The following is a 25,218-nucleotide window of genomic DNA, read 5'->3' on the forward strand; positions in this document are numbered from 1 at the left end:
AGATAAAATCCAGGGTCACTCAAAATAGGAAGGTCATCAGTAACCCTGAGAAGAACACTTTTGTTGGAGTGATGGGGACAGAAACTTGGTTGGAGAAAGAAATTTAATTTAAGAAAGAAAGGAGAAATCGAGGCAGACTGTGTCAACATTTTTGAGGATTTTAGCTTTAAAAAGAGTTAATTGGGGTTTGGTCAAGGGGAAAAATTCGTCAAGTGAAGGGTTTGGGGGTTTTTTTGTTGTTATTTTTTAATTCTTTTTTCAAGAAGAAAGAAATAACAGCGAGGTTGTATGCTAAAGGAAAAGACTTGGTAGAGAGGAAACAATTTGTGATGCATGAGAGAAAGGCTGGAGCAATGTCCTCAAGGAAATGAAAATGGATGGGATTCAGGGCCGCCAGGGAGGAATGGGCCTTGGGAACATAGTCATTGTGCAGGAACACTCAGGAAAGCACAGTGTTATAGCATAGGGCAGATGCTACGATGAGATCATGAGATGAGATCATGAGGAAGTTCTCCAATTGCTTCCATTGTCCTAATTACAATACAAGAAGCATGGTCATCAGCAAAGAAGAAAGAGGGCAGAAGTGCTAACGTTTTTGGGAGGATTCCTGGGGAGTTCCAAGGGCCCATTTAAAATACACGTCATGAATTCATAGTGAGACCACTCGGTATGTGGTTCTTTAAATTGTTGGTGCTATATATCTAAAGACTTCGTAGAAGGAAGGAAGATAGCAATTCAAGAATACACAATAATGAGTACAATTCATGGAGCCTTAAACTCAGTTTTCTGATTCAAATTCCAGTGGTGTTTCCACCAAACCATTCCATCTCCAGACATCAGTCAGGTCCTGGAAATGTTCTTGCCTAATGTGAATTTACGCAGCAGATCATGAGTTTATAAAATGTTTAAAATGATCTTGGTTAGAACAATACATAAACACAGCCCCTCACCAAGCCCTTAGTCATGAAATATTCCAAATTCAGGGATCTAACAGTGGTGAACATGAGAATACTACAGAATCACCATAGTGAATATATTGCACCTAACCCCCCACAAGAAAATATTCTCATTTTGAAAAGCCTTTGAGTCTACTTGCCTCCTCTCAAGAAAGAAGGGTTTTTTTCCTATTAATTTAGCAAATAAATAAAAATATAATATAAAGAGATCAAGTATTCATTACAAGAATTAGGACATAGTGCCATCCCCTTCCTGGTAGTATCCTCACCTATGTAAAGAAACTTATGTTACTAAATTGAAAGAGCTCTGTGGTCGATTGTTCTCAGAGTTGACTTATTAAGCAATTTAGGGGCCAGGGGGGTAAAGCTATTAAAAGATAGAGAAGACTCAAAAACTATAAAGAAGACTCGAGACATCTAAAGCAGAGGGAAGAAAAGCCAAGGAGAGAAGGGATAAGTAGGCAGGGAAAAAACAGAATCAAAAGAGAAAAGGCAAAAGTACACAAAAATGGTTAAGAAAAACTCATAGGGACAAAATTATGTATACAATTTTGGAAGAAATCTGCCTTCTTTCATAATACAATACATTCAAAAAGTTCTACAAAGGTGCTTTCTCCTCCTTTCTTGTATCATATTCTAATATTTACCAAGTCTTTTTGTATGGTAACAGATAATGATAGCTAGATGACAGATACTCATAGATACCCTGTTTCCCCGAAAATGAGACCTAGCCGGACAATCAGCTCTAATGTGTCTTTTGGAGCAAAAATTAATATAAGATGTGGTCTTATTTTACTATAATATAAAACCGGGTCTAGAATAGAATAGAATAGAATAGAATAGAATAGAATAGAATAGAATAGAATAGAATAGAACAGAACAGAACACTGGGTCTTATATAAATTTTTGTTCCAAAAGACGCATTAGAGCTGATTGTCTAAGTCTTATTTTCAGGGAAACAAGGATGGATAGATAGATAGATAGATAGATAGATAGATAGATAGATAGATAGATAGATAGATGATAGATAGATAGATAGATAGATAGATAGATAGATAGATAGATAGATACTGATTTTTTGGCCTCTGCTTATAGTTAAATCAAAACTTCTGTTACAGTCTTAGTATCACCACAATAGTAATTACTTTGACACTTGAAACTTCATTTAAGACAGTGACTCATCTTCTTAGTGAGCTATTTCTCAGCCAGGTCTGTCTTCTATTAATCATTCTCACTTGTAATGCATTAGATGTGATACAGACAGCAAAATCTCACCAGAAATTCCAGTGCTAGTGTAACTAGTGAAAATTCTGATGAGAGTCTGATGTAGCTCTTCCCAACATTCAGGAGTATTGTTACATAAATATAAATATAATGTGTATAAATAAATATAATGTGTATAAATAAACATAAATATAATGTGTATGCATGAATGCATTACAAATAGTATTATAAAAAATTATTAAATAACATGTATTGAAGCTATTTACCAATAAACAGATATTCCAAAGGAAAATTATTACCTAACTATAAATACAGGTTAACTTACCAAATAAATGTGAAAGCAAGAAAATAAAAATTTATAATCATATCTTATTAAGATTTTTTATTAATTTTACTCTTTCCTTTAAAATGAGCCTCAAACACACTAGACAACAATAATTTTTGAAATAGCTCCATATTAAAATAAATGCTAAAAATAAGGCTACAATCTTTGCATTCAAAAATAAAGACATATATAAAAGTGAATAAAAGCATTTTTCCTCATTTAAACTAAACATTCATATATTAATATACATATATATACACATATATATGTATATATATATATGGATTTGGCTGGTGAACTAGTTTTACGTAAATATATGTGGAACATTTTCTAAAATGAGATTCATCAAATTTTACCAATAGTTGTTTATAAATGATTTGAGATTTTTGGATCAGTTGTACTTTTTTCTTATTATTTAGATTCCATTTAATAAATAAGCTAATATCATTCATACAAATATAATAATTTCTGCAATGTAACTCTCACCAGTAGCATTAAATGTGACAGATTAAAATTCTATAATCATACAAATAATCTTTATGAACAATGAAAACTAGAAGAATAAAAATAGAAAATTTAAGACACAAGTAGTTCAGACAGGAGGAGACATAAGAACATTGTGATTCAAGATATTTTGAACTCATTCTTTAGTTTTTCTCTATCTTTGAAATGATTGGCAAATACAATTATTTTCTTCACTATCCAATATTTTTCACATGGGTAAAATTAGTGCTCAGATGTAAATACTACTCTGACATTTTAATCATCAAAATAGAAGGAAAGTACGCAAAATCCAACAATATGACACCATAACAAAAACAGCCAAGAGTTGACCAGTAGCTGCATCAACAAAATTCCACAATAAGTAACGCATCATTTTCTGCTGCCCAGGATATTCACTTTAAATAGCAAACGTTTTATTTTCATGTAACATTTTATACACTTATTATGTAATGTTAACATGTTGTATAATTTTATTTATAAGTGGAACAGTAGCGACAAGTTATTTTTTCCCTTCTATTCCCCTCATTTGTAATCTCTAAATGATGTTTTCTCTTTAGCTAATATTTTATTATGCATAATTAAGGAAAACACTATATGAAACACTATACGATAATAATAACAACAAAAGCAGCTAACACTTAAATTATTTTATATGTTAGGCAAGCTTCTAAATGTTTTTTGTGTAGTAACCCATGCAATACTCTCAACAATGCTGTGAGGTAGCTGATTATTAGTCCATTTTACAGATGAGGAAACTGAGTCTCATATGGCTTTAAAAACTTGCCAATGGTTCCATAGCTATTAAGTAGCAGGATCATGATTTAAACCTAGGCAATAAAACCTTAGCCCATAATTTTAACCACCAAACTTTTCCCATGAATACTGATAGTACAACATGAATCAAAGAAAACAATAAAATATATTTAGTGGTAGAGTCATATGTATTAAATTATACTCTATAACCCATGGATACATTTACAAACCACATAGAAACCAGTCTAATTATGACTGGTAAAAATATTCAAATTACTAGCATGTAATGAAACATCGTATTGAATGTTAGACTTAAATATTATTTAAAAAAAAACACAAAACCTGTAGTATAAAAAGCAACCCACATAGTCCATATCCTTCTCCAAGAAAATGGTTAGAGTTCAATTCTATAACAAAATACATTAGATTTCCACAAAAATGTAATTCTTTCATACTATTAAGACAATATTATACTTTTATAAAAAGTAAAGAGAAAATGTTTCCATGAAGCTGATAATCATTTATTTTAAATACCAAGCAAAACATACGAAATGCTTATAAAGTTATGCATTGTTACTGAGATTTAAAAATCACATCAATTTTTAAAATATCAAAATGTTTTACTCTGTTTATCAACTTAATGAGCTTCTCTGAGAAAAGTAACAATTCCATCCTCACTACAGAGTGAAAATGTATAAAATATAAATCTACCTGCCATCTTCATTACTTCGATAAAATACAAGAAAAGGATCTGATTTTCCAAAGAAGTCCTTCTTGTCCAATTTGTTAGCACAAAATTGCATCAGAACAGCATCCTGAAAACAACATTAATAAAATAGGTCAAAGTCTGGGTTATAAATAACTAGAAACTGAAGCTCACAAGCAAGACTTGACAAGAAAACAAATTTGCCATTTTAAAGCAAATGACCAAGTGGGTGAGAATCCCAGATAACATAAAACTGCTATTTAAAGGACGGTAAGACTGAAAAATTGACCCTGTCAGTTTTTGTTCTAGTCACAAAACTAACTTCTTAAAAATCTGTAACATTTCCTCCCTAAAAAGCTAGATGACTCTAGGTACCCAATATTACAATACAAATTCTACATTCACATCTTCAGTTAGTGAAGTACACATTTTAAGAACTTAAGTGGCTTTTTTTAGTTCCTGGGGAAATATTTCTTGAGCATCCACCAAGTATCTACCATGTATTAGATGTATTAGATGAGGAACAAGACAGGTCCAGATTCTGACCACCTAGTTTACCATCAGGTAGGGGGCAGAGGGTTTCCTTTTTAATTACACACAAATGCACTATAATGTCTCAATAACCACATTTAAAAATAATTCCTATTATACTGGGCTTCAAGAAAAACAAAGCACCTTCATTTTTATCTGTAACTTAAATTACATATTTGTATGTTAATCACTATATCAAAGCGATCATTTTTATCAATTTATATACTCAAGCACTCATACATAACCTATGTGATTTAGCTTAAAGGTAAACAAACTGGGGTATCATAAATCAAGGAAGTGAAACATTATTCAATTAGGTAGGATAAGCTTTTTTAAAGGTAGAAAATGTACAGTAATTTTAACAATAAAAATCACTATTTTTGGCTTGCACTTTTACCTGCAAGAGGCTCATAATTTTGAAAAGAGATAGAGGGCCAAAGTAATTCAAAGTAAATCAAGAGTTCACAGTTTTAAATATTATTTGGTGAAGATGTTAACAATGACTAAAACGGAACTCTCTTATTCACCACTTCTTTTTTTTGTTTCATTTTTTTTTTTTTATTCTCCAGAGTATTCTCTGGCAGTACTACTTAAGCATCCACCGAAAGTTCTCATACTTTTCTTTCAGTAATTCCAGAACACTATCCAAGAGATGATGCTATCTCGTTTTCATTCATGGATACATACACTTACTTAGCAAACATTTCTCAAGTAATACTCAGGCTGCAATCTGGGAATAGGGAGATGAAGAAGACATATCTCTGCCCTCAGACAATCGCACAGCTCTAGATTTCTAATTTTCAAAAGCATTGGTAGAGTGTGATTTTACTGTGCTATTTAGAATATAGATGTGATAACTTCTGCCAGAGGAATACTCATAAGAAAGCAGGCATTACGCTTCTAAGCAGGCATGGTGACAATACACACTTCAAGAAAATTAAAAAAAGAACAGAGTCAAGAACAGTATGGACACCTCAAGCTTCTCACCCATGATCACTTCTCAGAGTTGAAGTTTAAAGATCAAAAATTTATATATTATCCATTAAGGAAGCAGTGAGAGAATCACCCTGGATGACCCAAGTACAAAATCAAGGACAAAATGAAAAGGAAAGGCTGTTGTTTTGTTTGTTTTGTATGTCCTTTCATCTTCACATATATTAACTGCCCTTGGGACAGGGTGGTTTTCTAAGAACATGGGATAAGGACACTATTCTTGCCCCAGGGAAAAAAAAAAAATAGCCCCTTGAAGACATTGTCCCAAAGCAGCTGGACCAAAATACAAATTCCCCCCAAAATTCTGATATACTTAAAATGCATAATAGATAAATGAAATGTGTGTATTTTAAACGGATTGTGAATTAAACTTCCAAGAGATCAAACATATTATTAAAAAAAAAACTTTCGTATGATCACTGGTAAATGTAATACCAAGTTGCAATTTTTCAAATTATTTTCTTTAAAGCTTGCAAAATGAATTACTGATTCAAAACAAAGATGTCTTTCGATGCACCAAATTATATAACATTAGGGAAAATATATTTTGCAATTACCCAGGTTAATAACTTATCAGGAATTTCATCTGCAACAACCACAAAAGAAATCTAATTTCTGGAGAAAAAAATCAAGCATTTGCTTATTTTTAGAAATATAAAGGCATCATTGCAAATTTTTTTTTAGTCTCTTATGCTTAATGCCACCTGAGAAAATTTTAAAAACTTTCTTTAATATTCCCCACCAATATAATAACTTCCTATTGAAGAAGTCCACTTATATGTTTCACAGGAACTTCCAACAAGTTCAGATCTAACTTGCTTCTTCTACAATTTTCCCAGCTCAATTAGTGGCTCATCATCCTCCCAAGTGATCAAGGAGCCATTCTCAGTTTCTCCTTTTTCCTTACCCTTCATCCAATCCTTCACCAAGTCGCACCATTCGATCTCTGTAACATTTCTCACATTTTCACTTCAGCTACACTGGCACCACCTTAGTCCAAGCCAACCTCTTCCCTCACCTGGACACGTACAATGGCATTAATTCCTTTCTCCCTCTTCCACTGTTGGACCTACCCAATCCATTCTCCATTCAGCAGGCAGAGCAATGTTTTTAAGAAAAGAAATGATGCTGTTCAAAACTTAAAATGCTTCAAGGCTTTCTCTTGCATTTCGGATAGACACATAATTTTTAACATGGTCTACAAAGCCCAATACCACACCGGCTCGGAGCAGCTGTTTCCACCATCATCTGGCAGTTTTACCTCACTCATCCCCCACTCTCAGGCCCTTGTCACCAACACCAGACACACTCTTGTCGCTCCTTAGGACCTTACACAAGCTGTGCACTCTGCTGGAATTCTTACCCTTTTGCTGGCAAACCATTCCTTAGGGTTTGGCTTAAATGTCATTTTCTCAAAGAGGCTTGTGTGACACCCTCCCCCATATAAATTAGATTTTCCATTGATTTTTTGTAATATATTTGATTACTTAGAACATATCATTACATATTTACTTACATTGTCATCTGATTAATGTCTGTCTTTCCCATAAACTATGTGTTCATTAAAGACAAAGACTAGACTTGTTGTTTTTTTCCCCCTCACCATTGTAGTCTAAATATCCATCTCAGAGACAAGCACATGGTACAATTTATAAACACTAGTAAATCAATCAGAATGAAAAACATTCTTTGTGGATAATTTCAAGCTACTTTTTAAGCTATGATTTATACATCTCTCAAACGCTGCTTTTTTTTTGACAGAGTAAACATCTTGGGGAAGTACTAAGAATATCAGCATTTTATGCTCAACATTACTAATCATCAGAGAAATGCAAATAAAAACCACAATGAGATATCACCTCACCCCAGTTAGAATGGCTATCATCAACAAGACAAATAGTAACAAGTGTTGGAGAGGCTGTGGAGAAAAAGGAACCCTCATACACTGTTGGTGGGAATGCAGACTGGTGCAGCCACTATGGAGGTTCCTCAAAAAATTTTCAGAGGTTCCTCAAAAAATTACGAATAAAATTACCATATGACCCAGCAATCCCTCTCTTGGGTATCTACCCAAAAAATCTGAAAACATTTATACATAAAGACACGTGTGCTCCAATGTCCATTGCAGCTTTACTTACAGTGACCAAGACATGGAAACAACCAAAATGTCCTTCGATAGATAAATGGATAAAGAAGTTGTGGTATATATACACAATGGAATCCTATTCGGCAGTAAGAAAAGATGAAATAGGACCATTTGTGACAACATGGATAGATCTTGAGATTATAATGCTAAGCAAAATAAGTCAGACAGAAAAAGCAGAGAACCATATGATTTCACTGATATGTGGTATATAAACCAAAAACAACAAAAGAACAAGACAAACAAATGAGAAAAAAAACTCATAGACACAGACAATAGTTTAGTGGTTACCAGAGGGTAAGGGGGGAGGAGGATGGTATATGAGGGTAAAAGGGATCAAATATATGGTGATAGAAGGAGAACTGACTCTGGGAGGTGAATACACAATGGGATTTATAGATGATGTAATATAGAATTGTACACCTGAAATCTATGTATATTCACTAACAATTTTCACCCCAATAAACTTAAAAAAAAAGAGAGAGAGAGAGAAAGAATATCAGAATTTTAGAAGCTCCAAGAACCTAACTCTTCACTCAGGTGAATAGTAAAAGACATAAGACTGAAATTTAGGTGTCTTGACTCCAAAGCTTATTCTCAAATTAATAACTGACAATGTGTTTTAAAGAAAAAAAGATGTCAATTAGTGTGATGTCAAATGTGAAGTACCATTACTTCATTAAAAATTCTAAATAGTTTTAAAGTACACAAAAATGCAAATTTCAGACTTCTCTCTTCTGAAGTCATTATGACCATTGCTTTGAATACATTTCTTCCTTCTAGTATACTAGCATAGTAGTGAAGTATTATTTCAAGGCTCTTACCTATTAATAATGGTGCTAATAATCAATAAGGCTGTAGTTAAGAATCAGAGCATAGGATAGGTAAGACAATGTTAGATTCTGATTTTAAATAACACTTTAAAAATATTAGATCTGTAATTTCTAAGTATGAGAAGTATGTATGTTCTTATTGAAAGATAATTCCAGATGTTCTTAAAGCTTTAGTAGTAGAAAGGGTTGTGAAAATGACTCTAGATCACTCAGTAACAGATTCCACTTCATTTTCCTGTTCTTCCAAGTAAGACAATAGAATTGAAAGTGGAAGATATATAAGATGCAGCCTGGTCATACTCTGTATATGTCTTTGATATCTTGGTTCTCTTTTGAAATAAAACTAATAATGAGTTTATTGTTATATTTATACAAAATTATCTTAATACCAAGATTTTGACAAAATAGCATGTTGATGTCACTATAAAGAAATTGTATCTGACTGATCTTGAACTTCTTTTTCTCTTTCCTCCCTCATTATACAAAAAAAGTTTTCATACATATAAACAAATTCAGAGACTAGAAGTATCAATATGCTCAGATGATATAATTAAAAAAAATCATTGGGCCAGTTTAAAAAAATAGGATGGCATAGATTAGCTCTGCATTTAAATAATTGTACTATTTTTTGTAAGGCATTTTCAGTACACATAAAATGCTTTCATATACATTACATTTTCAGACTTAATGCTATGGTAGTTGATTTTCAGAGATGGAAGAATTTTTAAAAACATTCTAGTGACTGGTTTACATGTTTGGCTTTTTCCCCTCCTGCAAATATGGAAAGTAAAACTTGGAGCAATCATATGACTTGATAAGACAAAGTGCACATTATTAGCAAAAACGAAACTCAACTCAGTCTGATGGTCTTTAACCACATGATACTGGAGTAGGTTCTGGCATTTTATACATGAGAAAACTGCGAAGGATGTGGCTGTGACCTGCCCAGGGATAAAGGCAATGGGAGGAAAAATACTAGAAATGCCTCAATCCGAATCCATTTTTAACAGCTTAAATTCTAATATTCTTGTTCAATTATCTCCACAAGCCTGTTACTATACTTTCCTTTTGTTATCTCGTTGTCCTAACCCCCAGAATCCCAAAGGTATATAATCAATTGGAATACTCAGTTTCCATCATTTGCTGGCAAGTAATACCATGGCTTTTCTGACCATATTGCCTTAGAAATATATTATGTATATAAAGCTATAATAATTATCTTTAAAAAAACCTGGAGATTAAAGTTACAGATTCAGATAATAAACAATAGCTCTCGATATGAAAACTGCGATCAATGTAGTAGTATTAAGTTTTGGTACTTTCGGGGAGATTCTGTTCCTAAAATCATGAAGCAAACATTGTAAATAAAGAGTCCTGATATGTAACCTAGGGTAAACTTCTTTTCCCCAGAGATAATTCCTGGGGATCCACTGGGCCACGTTAAACAGACAGTATTGACTTCAGATTCAGAGAGCTATCATTACTTCCAGTGTGGAGTGTCATAGCTATCAGCTCATTTCTTGACAACAAAGAAGTCATCATTGAACATGAATCAATGGCTGCATCAGGAAATCACAACTGAAATAGCAGTTTTCTAAAAATATTGACTATGCACTTTTTATCATCTTTTTCCTAGTTAAAGTGGTCCTATCTTCAAATGTTGACGTTCCAAGCTAACAAACAAAAGATGGGTATATACATATTCTGAATTAATTCAATTAGAAATATGGAAAAACAAGTATGTTATGCAAAAGGGCGAAAGTCAAATGTCTATAGATATACTCCTTCAGAATCACACACCAATCTTCAAAATTTTTGCAAAGAACTGATCAAATTGGTACAATTGACAATTCTTTATATTAATGCCCCCAAAATGATCCTGACATTAGGTTTTATTTTAATAATTTATATTCTTTAAAAAGACTATTAAATGCCTGTTTATCCTGTTTGGACTATGGAATATAGTCTCTCTGGTTAAAGTACTACTATGTTTCCCCAAAAATAAGGCCTACCCAGACAATCAGCTCTAATGTGTCTTTTGGAGCAAAAATTACTATAAGACCCAGTCTTATTTTACTATAATATAAAACCGGGTCTTATATAATATAATATAATGTAATGTAATGTAATATAATATAATATAATATAATATAATATAATACCCGGTCTTATTTTACTATAAGACCGAGTCTAATATAATATAATACAATACCCAGTCTTATTTTACTATAATATACACCGGGTCTTATATAATATATTATTATATTATACTAATTTAAGGTCTTACATTAATTAAATTAATATAAGGTCTTATACTAATTTTTGCTCCAAAAGACACATTAGACCTGATTGGGTATGTCTTATTTTCGGGAAAACACGGTATGTATCTCAAGTGATATTTTATGGATTATAGAATTATATAAAGCACAGTTTTAATTATATTTTGCCAAAATTACTGAAGAATTAATTACTTACGCATAGTTTCAGAAATATCATTTTTAAAAAGGTGTTAGAAATAGTATTTAAACCAAAGAAATATTTACTTACCCTACAACAGTTTAATTCCTCTGCTGTAAGTATGATTGTTCCACATTTCTTCCCTGGAATTCCTCTAAAACAACAAAAAATATATTTATATGCATTAATATCTTATATTTATAATATTACATATATTTATTTTTTATATAACCAAATAAAGAGAATACTACCAATAGGTAGACTATTTCCTAACAAAATATACTTCCAGTTCCAACCTTAAGTTTTTCATATAGGTCCACATTTCCTGATGAAGTTAAACTTTGATCACTTTCAACATGTTAGTCTGTGGTCCAAGAATTTTCAATAGCTTCATATTGTCTACCATAGGTAATTAATATAATATCTATAGTATAATAATATTTTCTCCTATGGTTTTTAAGGTTTTAATTATGTGATTACAAGCTATCCCTATTCTTGATTTTCAATATTTCTTTTTCCTTTCATCAACATGCTTACTTATTTGCACTTAATTCTTTGTGTCCGCTCCCATGGCCTGACATAGCACAGTGTGGTAACTCTTCCCTATTCTGCCTCAAACACTTCATATCCCTAGATGAAGTTCCACATGTTTCAGGAAACATCCCAGTCAGTCAACCTCACACAAAGCTCAGCCTTCTCTGTAGTCCTATTGCACTTACAGGTTTAACATTTAATTATTCTAAAATTGTTAAAATTACATAGTTTCATCCTTTCTTTTTTCAAGTTGATTATAAACTATATAAGAGCAAAATTCATGAAACAAACCTCTTGTAAACCAACAGAATTACATATCTATGCATAGCAGGTGGTCAATATATAAGAAAAATATATAATAAATAAGCAAAATTAAGCAAATTGAAACTCTCATTCAATTTTCTTTCTACACATCTCTGGTACATATGTGCTCACATAGCTTCTAGCTGACATCAAGAGCAAAGTTCTCTAGGAAAATGCAAGATGTGTACATGGGGTCCCTGCTTTACGTTAGGGAATATAGAGACAAGTCCATAGGAATCCTCCAAAGAGTAATCCTAATGCTCTAAAGAAATACTTCACACTTCTTTTAGTCCTATGACAAATCAGAGTTCAACTCTTCTGTTTGTTCTGGGAACTACAAGTTGTGGAATTAGAGCCCAACGAGTGCTTTTGTCCTCAAGAATATAATTCATCCCCAATAATTTACGCCAGCATGTATGCAACAAATACATAACCCCCTGTTCTCCACATATAAAGGAAGTGGAGTCTTTGTATTTTGATTGGGAACGAGGTAAAGAATGGAAAGTTAAAATATTCTGAGTTATAAACACATCAATGTAAATTATACTCAGTCTACAACTGTTGTTTCTTTCTGTTCTGAAATTTCTTCTAGAGAACATCACACAGTTTTGAGCTAAAAATGCCATCTCATAGCTTGTGCAGGAAACCACCTATCACAAAATCTTGTTTCCTCTATTTCTTTACTCCCCATTAGGTTAACTGTACATGTCAGGATCTTCTGTTTTCTTTGAGTCTTTATAACTAACAGATGAATAAATTTATCCTTGCATGTTTTTCTTACAATATTACCGTGTTTCTCTGAAAATAAGACCTAGCCGGACCATCACCTCTAATGCGTCTTTTGGAGCAAAAATTAATATAAGACCCGGTATTATATTATATTACATTATACTGGGTCTTATATTATATCAAAATAAGACCAGGTCTTATATTAATTTTTGCTCCAAAACATGCATTAGAGCTGATGATCCAGCTAGGTCTTATTTTGGGAGAAGCATGGTATATCATTTTTCAGTTAATTCTCCTAATGCAGCTGTACCTTTTTTTCTTCTTTCTATTTGTGAATCACGAGATTTATATTTTCAGTATTATGGCAAACTAAACCCTCTAACTGAACATATATCTGAAAATAGTTTGAAATACTGAGTAAAATTTGCAAAAAGTCTTTGTAAATGCTCTGATAACCTGGCAAGAAAGTAAGAACCAATCAGAAGTTGAAGATGGAAAGCGAAAAAGACAAGCTCCAGAGGTGAACCCTGGAGAGTGTGATATCACGCTTCTTTTTCATGGCTGCTTAGGGCATAAAGATGAGAGACAGAAAAATGAGAGTGGGGACTGACAAGGTGGGGAATTCAATAAATGACCAACTCACAGCACAAAGCTTAGATCACAATGACTATATGGCCTGAATTCAATATAAACATTCCCTTTTGAGGGGCTTACAAAATAAATCCCAACCTTAAAATTTGGTGATGAATAACAGAGAAAAAAAATGTCTCCTCATAATTCAAACCTTAGCTAGGCTTGCTGCCTTAATTTCTACTACCTGGGGAGTTAAAGGGTATAGCAGAGGAGAAGCACTAAGTCGGTGACAGAAATAAATCCAGAGGAATAATTATGGAAAGTACATGTTAATGAAGTAAATGCTCCAGGTGAAACACAAACATTGTCATTCTGTATAAAACAATAAATGTAATCCATTAGCTATTTACAATAGACATCAAATTTTAAGGATTTAGAAAATTCAAAAGAATAGAAAGACATATTAATGGAGAAAACAAACCCTAATAAAACCTACATAAATAGCAAACATGTAGATTTTGAATTTAAAAATCGATTGCTAGAAATAGTTATTGTGTAATGACAAAAGGATTGATTAATTAGGAAGATATATTCTCAATACTGCATGCATCTAACATTATAGCTCCAAAATATATAAAGCAAGAATTGACCATATTACAAAATGATAAATATACCATTATGCTGAGCAGTTTTAACCTGGTAAACACTACCTTGGCCAATGATCAAGGTTAACATCACCAGTGATAAGTCATGTTAATGTCTTGTACCCCTGATATGACATAATAAGAAAAAACTTCACCTTCGCCTCCAAATCCATAATTTCAGTCTAACCATGAGATAAATATCTGACAATCCGAAATTGAGGGACATGCTACAAAATATCTGAATAGTATTCCTCAAAATTGTCAAGGTCATCCAAAACATAAAGAGACTAAGAAATTGTTACAGAACAGAGAACAATACTGGGAGACAGGATGACTAAATGCAATGTGGTATCTTGAATTGAATTCTGAAACAGAAAAAGGACATTCGTGGAAATACAAGTGAAATTCAAATAAAGTCTGGAGTTTACTTAGTTGTAATGTATCAGTGTTGGATTCCTAGTTGTGACAAATGTGCCATGTAATGTAAGATGTTAATGTTAGGGGAAACTGGATGAGAGATATACAGGGACTCTTTGTACTATATTTGCAACTTTTCTGTAAATCTAAAGCTATTCTACTCTAAAAGGTTTATTTAAAAACAATATAAGGCAAGAAAAGAAAGAGACAGGCTGAAGAAGTATTTCAGATTAAAAGAGACTAAAATCAGGACAACTAAATTCAATGTATGATTCTTGATTAAAATTTTGACAGTGGAAACAGCGATAAAGGACATTATTGGAACCATTGTTGACATTTGAATATGGAGTGCGGATTAGATAACATCATTGTATCATTGTGAATTTCCTAATTTTGATCATCATGTTGTGGTTATGTAAGAAAACATCCTTCTTATTGAGAAATACACACTCAGATATTTAAGGAAAAGGGCACACAATGTCTCCAACAATGTCTCCAACTTATTCTCAGATGGTTCAGAAAACAAGGAAAACAAAACTAGAATATAAGGGAGGGGTCTGAGAAGGAAAGAGGTGGGAGGAGAAAATGATAAAGCACATTGGAAAAAGCTAACATCTATTTAAGTAAACATCCTGGGTAAAGGGCATACAGGGGTTTCTGTTACTACTACTCTAGTAAACTTTCCTTACAATTGAAACTAAATCAAAACAGAAAGTTACCCCTCTGAAAATTTTTTTAAAAATAGTTTCCCATTCTCGTATTCTTCTATAATGTTTTGTGACATATAGAAAGAATAATAGAACTTAAGCCCAAAACAGCAGAAGATATGTCTGAAGAAAATTATTAAAGAAGAGTAATCCTTTCCAAAATTGAGCACGTGAAGGATTAAAGAAAGGTCTTTGGAGAGACTGCATGCTGGTTTTTGTTTGATTTGGGTTGTTTTCCTTTTTATTGATTGTTGCAGTTTTTTGTTTTTGTTTTTTAAAGTTCAGGTCATGTAACTTTTTTTTTTTTTTTTTTAATTATTGGGGAAGGGGAACGGGACTTGATTAGGGAACAGTGTGTACTTCCAGGATTTTTTCCAAGTCAAGTTGTTGTCCTTTCAATCTTAGTTGTGGAGGGCGCAGTTCAACTCCAGGTCCAGTTGCTCAGCTCAAGGTGCCGCGTTCAATCTTAGTTGCAGGGGGCGGAGCCCACCATCCCTTGGGGGACTCGAGGAGTTGAACCGACAACCTTGTGGTTGAGAGCCCACTGGCCCATGTGGGAATCGAACCAGCAGCCTTCGGAGTTAGGAGCACGGAGCTCTAACCTTGCCTGAGCCACTGGGCTGGCCCCAAGTTTTTTTTGTTTTCTTATGTTTTGTTTTTTCCCTAACTGAAACATTTTTCCATATCTTGTACTACTTCTGCATTACCTCTACGACTGCCTTAGTTCATACCTTTACACTTTTGGTTAGGTTACTGCAGTTTTCTTGTTTCTAACTGGTCTCAGGCTGGTACTCTTTAACTTATCCTCTCCACTGATACCAGACTGATCTGATCATGAATTCTAATCACAAAGCCTTTCATCTTCCAGTGGCCCTATATAGATCCTACAATAATTTCAAACTTATTAATTGGAACTTAATAACCTTCATAAAATTCAGCCACTGTTAAGTCTCTAGTTTCATCTTTCCTACCACTTTTCAATAGTAACACACTTTTAGTTCCCTGAATCCATAGCAATGTTTGGTTTCTCCCTGACTTCACCTGGAATATTCACCCTACCAACCACTCAAGAAATCTTTTTCATCTCAGTGATTTCTCCTCATTCTTCAAATTTGCTTTAACTTATGGAACATTTACTAAAACTGACCACATCCTAGGTCACAGAATATTTACTAAATTAGGTCACATTTACTGGCCAAAAATTTTTGACTTAGAGATTAATGACAAAAGGCAAGTTTTAAAACATTTTTGAAAACTCATTAATAAAAGAAGAAATGATAGAAGACAGCATACTTAGAATTGCATAATAAAAATAACACCTGAGAGATTCTACTAGGCTAGTATTTTGTATGCAAAAATACATAAACTAAATAGTATTAAACAAATGACCAGCAATGTGTTAACAAAAAATAATACAAGACAATAATAGTAGGGAACTTCAATACTCCACTTTCAATAGTGGATAGAACAACTAGACAGAATATCAATAAGGAAACAGAGGACTTGAACAATACTGTAGACTAACTGGATTTAATAGACATATCGAGCACACTCATGCAACAATAGAATATACATTCTTCTCAAGGGCGCGTGGAACAATCTCCAGGAGAGACAACATGTTAGTCTATAAAACAAGCCTAAACAAACTTAAGAAGCTTGAAATTATACAAAGTATATTTTCCAATCACACTGAAATGAAATTAGTGATTAATAGTGAATGAAAAATTAGAAAATGCACAAATATGTAGATATTAAAGAATACACTCTTACATAAGCAATAGGTTAAAGAAAAAGTCACAAGGGAAATTAGAAAATACCTTGAAATGAATGAAAATGAAAACACAAAATACCAAAACATGAGATGCAATGAAAGCAGTGAAAGTCAAGAGGGGAGTTTATAGTTGTAAATGCATATATTTAAAAAGAAAAGAACTACAAATCAACAACCTAGCGTCATACCTAAAAGAACAACAACAACAAAAAAAAGAACAAACTAATGCAAAGCTAGCACAAAAAATGAAATAATACAGAGCAGAGATAAAGGGAATAAAAAATAAAAAACAATACAAAAAAGTCAATATAACTGAGTTGGTGTTCTAAAAAGATCAACAAAATTGACAAATCCTTAAGTAGATTAAGGAAAAAAAGAGAACACTCAAATAAATAAAAGCAGAAATGAAAGGGTATATTACAATCAATACCACAAATATAAAAAAAAGATTATAAGAGAAAATTATGAATAAATGTAGGCCAACAAACTGGATAACCTAGAAGAAATGGATAAGTTCCTAGAAACACACAACCTACCAAGACTGATTCAGGAAGAAATAAAAAATCTGAACAGACTGATAACTAATAGATTAAATCAGTAATCAAACACCTCTCAAAAAAGAAAAGCCTAGGACCAAATGTTTTTACTGTAAAATTCTCCCAAACATCAAACATTTAAATAAGAATTAACATAAATGTTTCTAAAACGCTTCCAATAAGTTAAAGGTGGGGGGCACATTTCCATGTTTATTCTATTAAGCCAGCATTACATTGATACCAAAATCAGACAAAGACACCAAAAGGAAAAAAAAAACAAACCAACTAAAACAACTATAGACCAATATCTATGATAAATATTGATGCAAAAGTCCTCAATAAAATACTAGTAAATTGAAATCAACAACACATGAAAGGATTATACACCATGACCAAGTGGATTTATTCCTGAAATGCAAGCATAGCTCACTATATTAAAATCAATTTAATACACATTAACAAAATGAATGACAAAAACCATGTAATCATCTCAATTGGTGCAGAAAAAGTATTTGACAAGATTCAATATCCTTTCATGATAAAAACACTCAACAAACTAGGAATAGAAGAAAACTACCTCAACATTATAATAGCCATATGTGAAAAGCCCACAGCTAACCTCATACTCAATGATGAAAGAATGAAAGCATTTCCCCTAAGGTCATGAACAAGGCAAGATATCCACCCTTGCTATTTCTATTCAATACCATACTGGAAATTCAGCCAGAGCAATTAGGTAAGAAAAAAATAAATGAAAGACATCTAAATTGGAAAGGAAGAGGTAAAATTGTTGATATAATCTTATATGTAGAAAGCCCTAAAGATGCCACATTTTAAAAAAATGTTAGAACTAATAAATTCAGCAAAGTTACAAGACACAAAATCAACATAATAAAATCAGTTGTGTTTCCATATATTAATAATGAACAATCCAAAAAAGAAATTAAGAAAATAATTCCATTTACAATAGTGTAAAAATAATAAAATACTTAAGAATAAACTTAATCAAGGAGATGAAAGACATTTACACTAAAAACTACAAAACACTGCTAAAAAAATTAAAGACACAAATATATGGAAAGACACCCTGTGTTCAAGGATTGAAAGACTTTATATTGTTAGGATGTCCATACTATCCAAGGCAATCTACAGATTCAACATAATCCCTATCAAAATCCCAGTGGATATTTTTTTGCAGAAATATACAGAAAAAGTAATCATAAAATTCATATAAAATCTCAAAGGACCTGAAATTGGCAAAACAATTTTGAAAAAAAAAACAAAGTTGGAGAACTCACACTTTCTGATTTCAAAACATTACAAAGGAGCTACAGTAATGGAAATGGTGAGGTACTGACATAAAGACAATCAAATAAACCTATGAAATAGAACAGAGTACCATGAATAAGCCCTCATATACATGGTCAGATGATCTTCAAGAAGGATAACAACTATTCAATGAGGAAAGTACAGTCTCTTCAATAAGTGGTGTGGAGAAAAGTGTATGTCCACATAAAAAAGAAGGAAGTTGGACCTTTATGTTACACCATACATAAAAATCAACGCAAAGTGGATTAAAGACTTAAATGTAAAACTTGAAACTATAAAACTTCTAGAAGGAAATACAGCAGGAAAGATTCATAATATTGGTCTTGACTGATTTCTTGAATATGACACCAAAAGCACAACAAAAATGGGACATCATACTTTAAAACTTTTATACCTCATAGAACATAATAAACAGAGTGCAAAACCAACCTATAGAATGGGAGGATGTATTTGCAAAACATCTATCTAATAAAGGGTTACTATCCAAAATATCTGATAAAAGTTAACATATATAAAGAACCCCTACAACTCAATGGGAAAACAATCATATAGCTTGATTTAAAAGTGGACAAAGGACTTGATTAGACATTTCTCCAAAGATAATATAAAAATGCCCAAAAAGTATATAAAAAGATGCTCAACATTATTACTAATCATCAGAGCAATGCAAATCAAAACCACAGTGAGATATCACCTCAAACCCATAGGATAGCTACTATCAAGAAAACAGAAACTAACAAATATTGGTGAAGATGTGGAGAAACTGCATCCTCTGTGTACTGTTGGTGGGATTATAAAATGGTACAGCCACTATGAAAAACAGTATGGAGGCTCGCTCAAAATATTAAAAGTAGAACTGCTTTTAAAGAGCTACTTTTAACTATTACTATGATCCAGCAATCCTGCTTATGGTTATATATCCAAAAGAAATATAAACAAAGTGTCAAAGAGGTATCTGTATACCCATGTTCACAATAGCACTATTCTCAAAAGTCAAGAGGCAGAAGCAATCCAAATGTCCTTCAATAGATGAAGGGAGAAACAAAATGTGATATACACATACAATATTATTCATTCCTAAAAAGGAAGGAAATCCTGTCATTGGCTACAACATGAATGATCCCTGAGGACATTTTGCTAAGTGAAATAAGTCAATCACAAAAAGACAAATACTATATAATTCCACTTATATGAGATATCTAAAGTAGTCAGATACATAGAAACAGAAAGTAGAATGGTGATTACCAGTGGCTGGGAGTAGGAAAAAAATAGAAGTTTTTGTTTAATTGGTATAGAGTTTTAGTTTTGCAAGATGAAAAAGTTCTAGAGATCTGTTTCACAACAATGTGAATATACTTAACACTACGGAACTGTACACTTACAATGCTGAAGACAGTAAATAAACAAATCAATCAATCAAACAATATAACAATAATCAATTAAGGTCATCTTTAGAAGAAAATATCATTTCAGAAGAATTTCTTTAACAATTGATTTTAAAAAAGTACAAATGAAGAAGGAAATGATTGAAAGTTTGATATTAAATTTGAGAATTTCTGTTCACCAAAACACACCATAAAGAAAATTTCAAGTTGATGTGATTTTACCGTAGTTTATTCATTTTTCACCGCTGTGTAGTAATTCATTTTAAGAATTACAAACAGATTTACTTAATATTAAGTTAGTAGACATTTTTGTCGCTTTTAGTTTTTTCTATGTAAGCAATCATGCAATAAAAATTATTATATATCTCCTTATTATATGTGTAGGAATGAACTTCCAGGATCATAGAGTATATGGGGTATCGAAGGAAGACAGAATGTTAAATAATGAATATAGCAATTAATAATACTTATGGTACTCTTTTCTCTGAGAGTAAAAGGTAAGGTTGTAAAAGTAAAAGGCTGGGAGAAGAGGAAAGGGTGTGTGATGGAGGCTTGAGGAAAGTTAACAGTTGTCCCCTACCATCTCATCTGCAGTTTTGCTTTCCATGGTTTCAGTTACCTGAGGTCAACCATGGTCCAAAAATATTAAATGGAAAATTCCAGAAATAAACAATTCATAAGTGTTAAATTGCATGCTGTTGGAGTAGTGTAACAAAATCTCCCATGTCCTGCTTCATCCTTCATAGGATGTGAATCACTTCTTTGTCCAGGGTATCCACACTGCATAAGCTACCCACCTGTTAGTCACTTAGTAGCCATCAGGGTTGCCACATAAATAGCCCAATAATTGAAAACTGTAACACTAACATTCAAGGGGAAAGAAACTTAGTATATTACTTTTTTTTTGGACATCTAATTATCTGAAGAAATTATGTCATTTCCAAAGGCAAAAATAAAAGATCCATTAGTTTTTCAAAACTAATGATTCATTCAATTTAAATCTGATACATTTATTTTTCTATGCAGAATGTTCCTCGTCTAAAATATTAACCAAATGTCATTTGTAAGATTTTACCAAATCAGTTATTACAAAAGGAAACACTACATTCACTGGGGAACTACATCATATGCCAGAAAACTGCAACTTTTGTTTAAAATTTGAAACACTGGGCTCATGAAGAATCTGTTACCCTGTAATTTTTAACATTGTAATTAAATTAAATGTGTTATAGTTAGAATGTAAATGTTGACATTTAAAGGAAACCAAGATGGTTATTATCATGGTACAGAAGCACAATGAGTACAATGATTTGATATATACTTTTTTCAGTTAACAAACACAAAGTAAACTGGTCATAATCTCTGGAAATTGAGATTTTCTTTAAAAGTAATTTTTGACAAGAATGATGTGATCCTAGCTCTTAAATACCACATATGTGAAGAAAAATTTTTTTGTCAAAAATCTTTCTAGGAAATTACTTTGCTTGTGATAAATTAGATCTATTCATCTATCTACAGAAATATTAGGTTGCTAATGTTACTAAAAATACAAATTTGTATTTGCAATGTAGTAAAATGCATATGTAGTAATGATACTATAGTCTTAAAATTCCCAAATCCTGGGAAACTAAAACACAAAGTTATAATATGCATGAGAGTCATTTAGTGTCCTTGACAAAAGAGAAAAGCCATATAAATGTGACTGTTATTCTGGAAAACTCAGCTGAATAAACATTTATTGAATTCTTACTCTTTACAAAACATAACAACAGTTTCTATAATACAGAGGACATAATAGTTTTTTTTTTTTTTAAGTCTTTTCACAATTGTTATATGAAGAAAAGGACAGGGAAAGTATTCAGCCTCTTGATTGAATTTTACAACGTTGTTCAGGTGCTTTGCTCCAGCATGCTGTGGAACCCATATGTGTCAGGGATCACAGAAGAATTAATAAAAAGAGAGTAGAAACATTTACTGTGTATTCTTTTGATTATTTTTTTTCTGGTGAACCTGCTTAAGAAAGGATAGAGAGTTTAAAATAAATAAAAATTAATATAAAAGGAAGGGGGAAAGAACCTTTACTATAATGCTGAGAGAAGCTAACAATTCACTTGGCTAGAAAATGGCGTATTTATATATTCAAAAAAATGAATACACTGACTAAAAATATGTTGGAATCTAGATGTATCTGGAAATGCCTCTTTACTCAATTGCTCTTCATGTTTAGAATCTTTCATCAGAGTTAACTCAAACTGAGAAAAAATTAAAATTCAATAGATCTAACTCCATCATTACTAAGAGGGTCCAACTAATACTGGTATGAAAGCAGAGAGATGCAAAGGTTGTTGAGATTTTTTTCACTTACTAGATTTTATTCTCAGAGCAGTCTGCTGCATCATGAATATTTACCTGTACCTAAAATGATACCATAGCCCAACCAATGCTAAATAGTTGTAAATGCTTTCTTGAAAATAGATAGATGATGATAGAGATAGATAGATAGATAGATAGATAGATAGATAGATAGATAGATAGATAGATAGATAGAAAGATAGATAGAAAGATGATAGATAGAGATAGATAGATAGATAGATAGATAGATAGATAGATAGATAGATAGATATATAGATGATAGATAGATAGATAGATAGATAGATAGATAGATAGATAGATAGATAGATGATAGAGGAAGGAAGGAAGGAAGGAAGGAAGGAAGGAAGGAAGGAAGGAAGGAAGGAAGGAAGGAAGGAAGGAAGAAAGGAAGGAAGGAAGGAAGTTGATAGGTAGGTAGGTAGGTAGATAGATAGATAGATAGATAGATAGATAGATAGATAGATAGATAGATAGATAGATAGATAGATAGAAGGAGGGAGGGAGGGAAGGAGGGAAGGGGGAGAAAGAGAGAAAGAGAAACAGAGAAAGAGAAAGAGAGAAAGAGAGAGAGAGAGAGAGAGAGAGAGAGAGAGAGAGAGAGAGAGAGATTTGATACACTTATTTACTTCTTCCCAAAGCTAGACATAAATTTATTTTTTAATTTCTGTCCAATTGTCTTCCTATTTAGGCTGTGCTGGCTCTGAGAAAATGTAATGCTACTCCTGGAAAACAGTACATTCATCTTAGCTGACCACAGAAAGAGTGGCTGCAGTTCCCTTGGAATAGAGACTGGGGGAACTAAAAGGCCACACTTCCCCTCTCTTCTAGGGTTATTGTTGTCTTCTCAGTAACCACAGGGAAGAGTCTCAGAGCACATTCTATGGAGTAGCCCATAGAAGCTGAGTCTGTCTTCATAACCCAGGATGGATGCAAGAAGCAGAAACTCCTGGAGGGAGGAGCACTGTTTAGCTCAGGATAAACTGGAACATTGGACAATGCTTGCAGAAGAGCTGTGTGGGTAAGATAAGAAGAAACCTTGTCCTTGAATTGAACTAAGTCAGAACGAGTATCCCTTGAAAGCTCTTCTTACCATCCAGAAATGTTCTTGACTTTTAAGTAAATACTTTTGTATTACTAAAATGAAACAAAAGTTTTTGAATTTATTTCAAAACTGTACATAAATGTATTCATTTATTGAAAGCAATATAGTGTTATAGTTAAGCATATGAATAGGGATCATAACAATACCTACCTACCTCACAATGGTGCTATGAGGGTTAAAAAAGTTATTATGTAAAAAACAGGTAGAATAGCAACTGATACATGGTAAGAGCTCAATCAAGTCAGCTGCTTCCTTTCACTTGCGTTGATGACAAAGAACCAATTAAGTGTAACTACAGGAACACACACAATCCCCAGATGTTTGTACCAAACATTTATTTCATCAGTGGGCTGGAGATCAGACCAAGATGCATATTCCAAGGTTGGCCCATAAAGGTCTCTCCTCACCTACTAGTTTGCTTAACTATAGAACTATAGTTATCATTGCTTAATGTAGACTATTTCTTACCTGCATTTTGAATCCCAGAATCAGCAAATTAAGCCATACACAAGAGAGGAGAGAAAGAAGAACAACAAATTGCGCTATAGAGGATGCTTTACCTTTTCTGAAAGTTTTTATCCCAATGTGATTTCTAAACATTGTCTGTGCCAAGGGCAACCCTTTAGAAACTTAGTTGATATTAGAACTAAGTGAAACTAAGAATTCAATAAAGACAGGCACTAGAACCCATCCTCCGAAATAGCACAGATGTCTTTTCTTTCCATCAAGATTTTCTACCAGTTTTTTCAATCTAACTCAATGAGATTAGGCAAATTCAAACAACAAAAAAAGAGTTTTGCAAATGTTTACACTCTGGGTGTACATCAGCATCTACAAAACAAGGACAGAATGACCCATCTCTTCCTAAAGCCTACTGATCAGTTGTGGCAAACCCAGAAACGTGTGATCTTCCCTTTGTCAGAATATGGTACGTCCATCAGCCCAGTTACTTGTGCAAGAGATCTGAAAGTCATCCTTGAAATCTTCTTCTTCATCCAAGACTATCAACCTATCACCAAGCCCTGTGAAATCAACCTTCAAACTATATTTTTTAACCTGCTCATTTATTCTCATCTCCTTAGTCCAAACTACTTGCCTCTTGCAAACTAGATTATTTCAATAGTAATTAACTGATCTTTCTGTTAACCGCCCACAACCATTCTCCACACAGAAGTGAATGAACTTCTTTGAACAAAAATCACGAATTTCCCCCGGCATTTATAATAAAATTCAAAATATTAAAAGTGGCTTTATATGCTAGCCTAAGAATGTACTCTAATTTTCATAAAGCTTATACTAATATGTAATACTACTTATCTCTGTGATTATTCATTTAATGACTAGATGGTAAACTTCATGAAGACAGAAACAACTCTGTGTTTTTAAAATT

At 32.7% G+C, this 25,218-nt stretch overlaps 1 protein-coding gene across 1 annotated transcript in view; it reads right to left on the minus strand.

Annotated features, from left to right (window-relative positions):
* Positions 1–25,218, minus strand: part of CPNE8 (copine 8) — a 177,822-nt gene that overhangs the window by 82,466 nt on the left and 70,138 nt on the right. Inside the window, exons 7-8 of the mRNA XM_033118275.1 lie at positions 11,516–11,579; positions 4,474–4,577 (exon numbers count right to left, since the gene is read on the minus strand). Coding sequence (XP_032974166.1) covers positions 4,474–4,577; positions 11,516–11,579 — 168 coding nt within the window. The remainder of the gene's footprint in view (positions 1–4,473; positions 4,578–11,515; positions 11,580–25,218) is intronic.

The sequence above is a fragment of the Rhinolophus ferrumequinum genome, chromosome 10 (genome assembly GCF_004115265.2).
Source record: "Rhinolophus ferrumequinum isolate MPI-CBG mRhiFer1 chromosome 10, mRhiFer1_v1.p, whole genome shotgun sequence".
Taxonomy (NCBI): domain Eukaryota; kingdom Metazoa; phylum Chordata; class Mammalia; order Chiroptera; family Rhinolophidae; genus Rhinolophus; species Rhinolophus ferrumequinum.